Source organism: Dermochelys coriacea, chromosome 14 (assembly GCF_009764565.3).
Source record: "Dermochelys coriacea isolate rDerCor1 chromosome 14, rDerCor1.pri.v4, whole genome shotgun sequence".
Classification (NCBI taxonomy): domain Eukaryota; kingdom Metazoa; phylum Chordata; order Testudines; family Dermochelyidae; genus Dermochelys; species Dermochelys coriacea.
Window position 1 is genome coordinate 11,738,945 of NC_050081.1, and position 8,962 is coordinate 11,747,906.

Genomic DNA, 8,962 nt, shown 5'->3' on the forward strand with positions numbered 1-8,962 from the left:
TAGGAATTTATGGTGTAGCCAGAAGCTGACAAAGGTTCTGACCCTACAATGAGCTCCATGCAGGCCAATTTTGAGCTTTGGTTGCTTATACAGCTATAAGCCGATATAAATAGAATGCACATCCAACAAAGTATTTCAGTTGTTTAAGTAAATGGCTGGTCTTAATACATTAAGTGCTCCACATTCATTAGAGCACTGCAAACCTAAAACCAGGTAAAACTCATCTGATTTTCGAGTTCATTACAAACTCATCCCTAGTGCGAAAACACACACACACACACACACACACACACACACACACACACACAAATTGCAAAGCACTAAAAAAAAAAATTGCAAACACTTTCAGTCAATGCGGAATAATTTACGTGTGTGTTTGTTTTTGCTGGGTTTTTTTATTTTTAAAATCTGCTTAATCCACAGTTTCAAACCCAAAACACAACATGAAGTTTGCTGTTGCAAATCCACATACAGGAAAACCAAAGAAAAAGCTTGAACAGAGTCCCAGAAACCATAATGGATGAGCTTTGCTCACCTCTATACAAGATCAAATGATTTCTGATTATGCAGCAAGTGTGCTAAAGCAAAAGGACGATACAGAAGAGAAGATAATCAAATTACAGGAAGGGAGAAACAAGGTGAATCTATACATTATATAATGATTCTAATGGCAAATGCTCATTCAATTAACTACTTGGCTAGTTCCCTAGGAACCAGTAGACTGTGCTCATGAGTCACTTCCCAAGCTGAGACCCAAAGAGACTCCTTATCATGTAGATCATGGGTCAGCAACCTTTGGCACACGGCCCATCAGGGTATTTGTCTGGGAACGGCGAACTGCGGCCACTGGGAGCTGCGAGGGGCCGTGCCTGCGAATGGTCAACGTAAACAAAATGTCTCGCAGCACGCCAGCGGATTACCCTGATGGGCCGCATGCCCAAGCTTGCCAACCGCTGGCTTAGGTATAAACAAAAAAAAGTATGTTCTGTTTCATGCCCATGATGCAAACCATACTGTCCTGCTAGAATTTTGTTCAGCTCATTAAAATTTTACTTCTAATACGCCCAACTCAATGCATAACCGTGTTGCTAATATACTTTATTCCACAGCTTTGCACCGTGGACACTACCACATACTCCAGCATTAGGAACATAGGCCTGGATTCAGCATTTGGGACAAGCACAGGGAGTGAACATCACCCACCCCCAGTCCCTAAGGGAATCTGTGCAAAAGATATTATGACTCCAGGTTGTATTAGCTTCTTCACAGAGTCACTCCATGCTGTGGAACCCTCCTCTTCACACACACACAGTTAAAGGGGAGGGCAGGGGATGTTTCCCAGTTTGAGATTACCTGGCAGTCCAGCTCCAGATTGGATTTAGGTGGGATGCAGGCCTAGGTGGGATTTAGGATCTGGTATCTCTTTCAACCCCACCTCTCCATCACCACCTCTGATTCAAGAATTCAGAGGAGATGCCAGATGGAGAACCTCAAAGAGTTTTCTCTTCCACAAAACCCAGGAAGGAGCCATAAGGGAGGGGGAACTCTCCACCCTCTCCCAAAGTTATTTTTGGAATACCAGAGACTTTTTTCAACAGGAAACTGTCATTTCCCAGGTTTTTGTACTTGCTCTTGGGAACAGCATTTCTTAATTTGACATCCAATAATGCTATCCAGAGAAGAATGAGGTAATTGCATAAGCTATTAGTGCTGGAAGAAACTGGATGCTAATACACCAATGTTTGAAAAGGGCTTTGAAGATGAAAAGTCCTGAGTATTACTACTAGTCAATCAGCATTTAAACATTTGTGTCTAACAAATCCACCACTGTAGATACAGCTTCCTTCAACACAGCTAGCCACAGCTAAAGGAACAAGAGGACAAATCTTCTACCATAAATGGAAAGGGAGCATTAGAATTACTGATGGCATCTGAACTATGAAGGAGAATATTGGAGACACCAGCTTCTATTTCTGAGCCCGTTCCAAAGGCCATTGAAGTCAACAGGAGTTCTTCCATTGACTTCAACAGGCTCTGGACCAGACCTCAGATGCGCAATAGGATAAACTGGTTGATGGTATCAAAAGCCAAGTAGGAAGAGGAAAAGAGAAGAGATTGCCATCAATTAATTATGTATTATTTACACATTTTAATCTCACAAATATGTATTTGTTGCCGTATATCGCTCAGGAATTTAACCAAATTAATTTATAAAATAAATAATAAATGTAGATATGTACCAGAAAGATTAGCATAACTGTTATCCAACATAGAGCAGTTTCTGTGGTATTTAACATCAGGGATGATGCAACCATCTAAGGCTATCTTTCATCTTATGCCTTTAGCACAGTAATGTGTACTTATCAGATAGCACTTTGGTGAATGCAGCTTTTCTGGCCCTTTGGTCTGGCAAATTGCTTCTCTTCAAGGCCTTTGATACAGGGCACTTTATCCCCTGCTTCCCTCTCCAGCCCTTGAAGGCACATCACTTTTGATTTTGAATTTCTCCCCAGAGGACAGTATCTTATTCCTTGGCCCGATTTCTGGGAAGGAAGAGGTTTTTCTTTTATTTTTTTAAATGACTCTCAAGAACACAGTTGAGAGAGAAAAGAGGAGCATATTCTATATACTTACTGCTTATGCTATGCACAAAATCACCCACATTCTCCAAAAGTATCATTCTCAGAATAGAAATGACAGTGCTTTGCACTCTAACACCTTTTAAAATCACTCAAAATGCCTAACTCCCCGGGGGAATCTGTTCTCAAGTTGATACAGGTTGACAGAATGTGGGAATAGGCAGTATCTAGAAAGGTACATATATATTTTTTAAAGAGATATGCCGTTCAAGAGAAAAACAAACAGGACATTCCCACAGACATCTTTTAAGTATCCTTTAAGCAATCAAGTTGTTGGGTGGCTAGAGCCACAGTATCATAACAATTGCCATCTTACAGTAGTTTACAATCTTTCCGCTCAATTTACAGAACACGGGATCTCTTCACACTGATCTGGTTGCCGCCATGTTGTTCCTTACGTAGGATTGACCGGAACGATTTTACTTTATCTTGGATCTCAGTCAGAATGCCAATCTTTTGCCCCAGGACTGCTTCAAACTGTGCAGCATAAAAATCCACATCATAATCTATTTCTTCAGCCACTTCCAGGAATACTTTCAACCATCGGAGAGACTCCTGGTGCTCCTCTATAAGTGCTTTCTCATCCAACTCTTTTCTTTTCTTCTGGGCTTTCTCTCTGCAATTGAAAGTAAACAACTGAGGAGAGACTTCCTCCTCTTTCTGTACACAAAATACTTTGAACTCATCCGTCTCAGGCAAGCTCTGTACAGTCCACGGTTTCTTCAGGTCATCCAGCTGATATGGGAACTGGGTGATGATTGGATGTGACTGTCCAAGGGAATTAGGATCTACGGTCAGTTCCTTCACCCTGTTGGCGTACCTTAGAGTATCGAGAGTGTGCTCACAGGATCTCATCCCTGGAGAAATGGTGGCAATCATGCAGGTGCATGAGTTCTCCCCTATGAACGAGTCCCTTAAAACCTGGGTGAGTTTGCTAGCCCTGAACGGGGTATGGGCTTTGTTGCGTCCTAGGGCCCTGATGCATTCCTTTAGTGCCAGGAGACTCTTGTTAATCTCAGCCCCTTCCAGCCTCGTCCGCCTGTCCGCACTGCCGGTGTCTGCTCCTCTCTCATTCCCAGCCAAGTCAATCAGGGAAAACTTGCCGTGAAGCTTCCCTCTCTTCCGGAGGATGATCTGGAAGACAGCATGGCTACGGGAGGAGTGGGTGTTGGCAGAGGTCTGGCCCGACGTCCTGCACCGGTTGCCCATCTCGATGAGCTTCATGACATCCTCCACGCAGCTGACCTCCTCCTCCTGGAGCCCCAGCACCTGGATCTGCTGCTTGCCGTCCTCCAGCACCTTCAGCCGGTTCCTCCAGCTGAGCAAGTCGTACACCTTGCCCCCATAGATCTCGAAGAAAGCCCCGTAGACCCGGAGCTCCAGTTGCTTGTAGCTGGGCTCCTGCAGCCAGCAGAAGACATCCTGGGCCGCCAGGGTGTAGACGCCCATGGGGCAGCCCTGGCCCTTGGCCGAGAGGTCCCCCACCATGGTGTGGGTCTTGCCGCTGCCCGTCTGGCCGTAGGCGAAGCAGGTGGCCATGCCGCCGCGGAAGATGCTCTCCACCAGCGGCTGGGCCGTGTGCCTGTACACCAGCTCGTTGGGGGCGCTGTCGTCGAAGGCGTGGTCGAAGCGGAAGGTCTGGCTCTCCAGGTAGCGGCTGAGGTCCAGCCTCCGCCGGGCTTCGTGCACCACCACCACGCCCCGGCAGGGGACGGTCACCACGTCGAAGTCCTGCAGCCCGGCCTCCCGCGGGTTGAGCGGCCGCTTGCGGACGCAGACGCGGATCCGGTGCTGGCGGGGGCCGGGCTGGGGGCCGCCCAGCGCCCCGCCAGGCAGGCGGCCCCGGTACTCCTGGATCATGCAGATCACCTCGTAGTTGGGGTGCGGCGAGGCGGCCGCCTGCTGGGCCCGCTGCTCCCGCAGCCGCAGCCGCCGCTTCTGGCGCAGCTCCCGCAGCCGCTCCACCTGCCGCACGCACGGCGATTTCCGGCCGGGCCGGCCGCGCCGCGGCTCCCCGCAATCGCCGCCGGGCTGCTCCAGCTTGGCGGGCGCGGCCGCCGGCTCGGCCGGGAGGCTCTGGTCGCCTTGGGCGGAGCCGGGCGCGGCGGGGGCCAGGTGGGGGTTGAGGGCGAAGGCGAGCTGCAGCTCCACCCTCTTGCCCTTGTTGGCCCCCTGCTCGACCCACTCCACGGTGAGGCTGGGGCTGTCCCGGTGCAGCGCCGTGACCAGCGCCGGGTGGATGCGCCCATCGCTGCGCTTGATCTCCAGGTAGGAGCCGACCCGGATGCTCCCGAACTGGCCGGCCATGCGCTGCGGCGGATCCCCGGCCGCAAAGGGAAGCGGGAGAAAGGGGCGGCGGGAGGGAGCAGGGAGCCCGAGGGAGGCGGCTCCGGGGGGCAGGAGGGGCCCCGGGGGCTGCAAGCTGCCAGCCTGCGCGTGGCGCGCCCGGCCCGACCGCCCCCCCGGGCAGCGCCCGGCGTCACAATGAGCTGGGGCCGGGACGTCCGGCGGGCGGAGGCCCCGGCCCCGCGCAGCGGCCAAGCCTCCAGCACCGTCTCTTCTCGGGCATGGAGCGGGCGGAGAGCGGAGCCCCGCAGTTAACAGGGACAGCCTGGAGGTGATAAGGGCAGGCAGGGCCGGGGAGAGCGAGGGTCAAATATTCAGAAGGGAGGGAGGAGCCACAGCCCCCCTGGAAATCGCTCAGATCCTACCCCTGAAACATTTCAGCTTCATCCCTCATCTACTCTAGGGCATGTCTTCTTTCATAGCGATGGCCTGAATGTGGGAATAAAACGAGTTGCCCAACATCTACAGCTTTTCCTGGATATGGTCTTGACCTTTCTTGGCTTGGTGATTTTTTTTTTTTTAAACAGGATGGTGGTGGGAACAACAGCGGCTTCCCCCATTCAAAAGTCCTGCCTGAATTTCCAGGCTAGTGTATCCATCCTATGACACATCATGTGGAATGAGATCAGTCACAGTGTTAGCTAATGACAGGTTTCAGAGTAGCAGCCGTGTTAGTCTGTATTCGCAAAAAGAAAAGCAGTACTTGTGGCACCTTAGAAGGTGCCACAAGTACTGCTTTTCTTTTTGTGTTAGCTAATGTGTCTGCTATCACAGTTTAGCGCAGGGACACTTAAACTCAACACGGCATTTTCCCCCAGACCGTGAACTAAAAACCCCAAAAGCAAAGGGTAAAAACAAAAACTGCTGACTTGTATTGTTCAAATATAAGTGCGAAAACAATGTTATTACTTCAAAGACGGTCTTAGGCCTTGTCTACGCTACAGTTTTGTTGACAAATGTCAGCTTTTGTTGACAAAAGGGTGGAGGTGTACACACTGAAATGCTCCTTCCGCCGATGTAACTCCCCTACAGTGCCGACATAATAAAACCATCTCAACAAGAGGCGTAGGGCTTATGGTGGTATAGTTAGGGTGATGCAGTGTCTGTATAGACACTGCGTTCCTTACATCAGCTGTTAGCTGTCATCCTTGTCAAGAAAGCTGGCTCATGGGCTGCTGCCTGGTCTCCTCTCCAAGCCGGGCTGCCACCCAGGTTCCCCACTGTCTGCAGTGAGCCCTGCTCTCCCCCAGGGTCCCTGCTCCCCCCCAGGAGCACGGCAGCTGACTTGACTCCAGGTGCAGATCTCCCCATCAGAGGCAAGAATCCCTGGGTGGCTGACCCCCCTGCTCCCAGCTGGGAGATTAAAAGAGAGAAAAGCTCCAAGAGGCAACTGGGCTCCCGGTAGGGGGCTGCATGCCCTGGCTTCAGTCGGTGGAAGCACTCCTAGTGAGGACATACACCACCAACAGAACGAAGGCAATGTGGACATCAGCCACTGCAGAAATTAATGTGGTGGCTGTAAAGCGACCTGACATAGGTCGACTTATCTTTGTAGTGTAGACAGAGCCCTTGAATGTCTGTTGCACCCCTCTTGAAAAGCACATGGGTTAAGGGTTAGCAAAGGAAAAATCTTTGTAGTGGATACATTTCACCCACCAGAGGAGGAGAAGAATTTAATATCATGTGAATAAGAGGAAAGAATAGAAGCAGCTATTTTTAATCTCAACATATGTATCATGTTATTCAGTCATCTAAAGGTTTCTCTAAATAATTAATCACCAGGCTCTGGTTACACAGAAAACATTTTAACAACCTGATTTGTTTGAAGAGATTTGATTCGTTTTAACAGGTTGATTCAGGCACTCAACGTGGACTTCATTGTTTTCAGATACTACAGCAATAAATGTAGTATAAATGTCTACAGAGAAGTAGGTAGGTTTGTTTTTTTTAAGTTTATGCCTTTACAGGTGTCAATGTTCCTTCCCCACTCTGAACTCTAGGGTACAGATGTGGGGACCTGCATGAAAAACCCACTAAGCTTATTTTTACCAGCTTAGGTTAAAACTTCCCCAAGGTACAAACTATTTTATTTTTTGTCCCTGGACTTTATTGCTGCCACCACCAAGCATCTAACAAATATAACAGGGAAAGAGCCCACTTGGAAACGTTTTTCCCCCCAAAATCCCCCTAAGCCCTACGTCTTTCCCCCCAAAATCCCCACCGGTTTGCATAGGTGAACACAGACCCAAACCCTTGGATCTTAAGAACAATGAAAAAGCAATCATGTTCTTAAAAGAAGAATTTTAATTAAAAAAAAAAAAAGTAAAAGAATCAGCTCTGTAAAATCAGGCTGGTAAATACCTTACAGGGTAATCAGATTCAAAACATAGAGAATCCCTCTAGGCAAAACCTTAAGTTACAAAAAGACACAAAAACCAGAATATCCATTCCATTCAGCACAACTTATTTTATCAGCCATTTAAACAAAACAGAATCTAACGCATATCTAACTAGATTGCTTATTAACCCTTTACAGGAATTCTGACCTGCATTCCTGCTCTGGTCCTGGCAAAAGAAAAAACACAGACAGAGAGAACCCTTCCCCCCTCCCCCAGCTTTGAAAGTATCTTGTCTCCTCATTGGTCATTTTGGTCAGGTGCCAGCGAGGTTATATTTAGCTTCTTAACCCTTTACAGGTGAAAGGGGTTTTCCTCTGGCCAGGAGGGATTTAAAAGTGTTTACCCTTCCCTTTATGTTTATGACAACATGTAACTAGTTTTTAAGGGGCTCTTCAAATATTTATTCAACCTTTTTTTGGACTGGTAACCTAAAATGATTAGGACAATACTAAGTATAACTAAGATCATCAGACCTTAATGATTCCCCTCCCCACAATAGCCCATATTTTAATTTGTTTGGGCCAGTAACAAAAGGTAAAGCCAATGCAAAAAAAGCTTTTGTGGAGTGGGTTTGGTTGGTGGGACACTGGGGCCGTACTTCGAGGTGTGGGGTGTTCTGAAATTATTCAGAATGCACGGTTGAAAAAAATGGGACCCCTCAAAGTCAAACAGTGGAGTCTTGGAATTTCCCTTTTCCCCAGGAAAAATATTTCCCAGCCATTACACCAATACAGATATGTTGTAATTGCCTGTAGTAGAACATCCATTAACTTCCAAATTGTTGTGCCGAGACATAGCCACACGGCTACTGTTGCATTTATTTATGGGTGCTTGACTGAATCCCCATGCCTCTGATTGTGGTTTCAGATTAATTCAACAAAAAAGAAAAATGTTATGGCAAAATTATATCACATATGGACAGAGCTAGTTCTTGGTTAAGGAGGTAAATCACATACCATCAAAAACGCCTACCTGATGAACAGGGTAGTGTGGTAAGACTGCACCAATTTGCTTTGTAGGATTTTTGTGATAAGTTTGCCAGCTCGACTGCTAGATAAGACGGAGGATGAGCAGAGCAGCAATATTATGGGGTAAAGGGGAGTCCTGCTTTTAAATTGTTATTCAGCCTTCCATGCCAATGTTGTCTTTCTTAATGTTAGTCTTAGCAGAAACTCAGCTGTCAGATCCAGAGGTCAAGACCTACAGGAGTAGCAGGCTGAAGTAGTACCCTACCGAAGGGCAATAGGGACATTATGAAATCAGTTCTCATGGCAAGTGACTTTTCTTTTTTATGTTTGGAGATCTTTTTTGTGTCTCACAGAGACTGCTGAATTCAGACAAGCTTCTGTCTGGGGAATTTGACATTCACTATTGGACAGCCTACAACTTTTATCCATCTGATGTTTCTAGAGGATGTATATTCTATTACATGTGCATGAGAAATCTCACTCAATCCTACTAAATTACATAAGCATTTGCAGGCCTTGAGTCTTAATTAGTGTCATCACTGTAATATGATATGACTAAGTTTAATACAGATATTGCCATATCCCTGAAAAACAATAAGCTAAAGTCAGC

At 47.4% G+C, this 8,962-nt stretch overlaps 1 protein-coding gene across 1 annotated transcript; it reads right to left on the reverse strand.

Annotated features, from left to right (window-relative positions):
* Positions 1-321: 321 nt before the first annotated feature.
* Positions 322-5,250, reverse strand: KIF2B (kinesin family member 2B). The gene has a single exon (XM_038372109.2). It carries the CDS (start codon positions 4,944-4,946, stop codon positions 2,982-2,984), a length of 1,965 nt encoding a protein of 654 aa, XP_038228037.2. The 5' UTR covers positions 4,947-5,250; the 3' UTR covers positions 322-2,981.
* Positions 5,251-8,962: the final 3,712 nt, after the last annotated feature.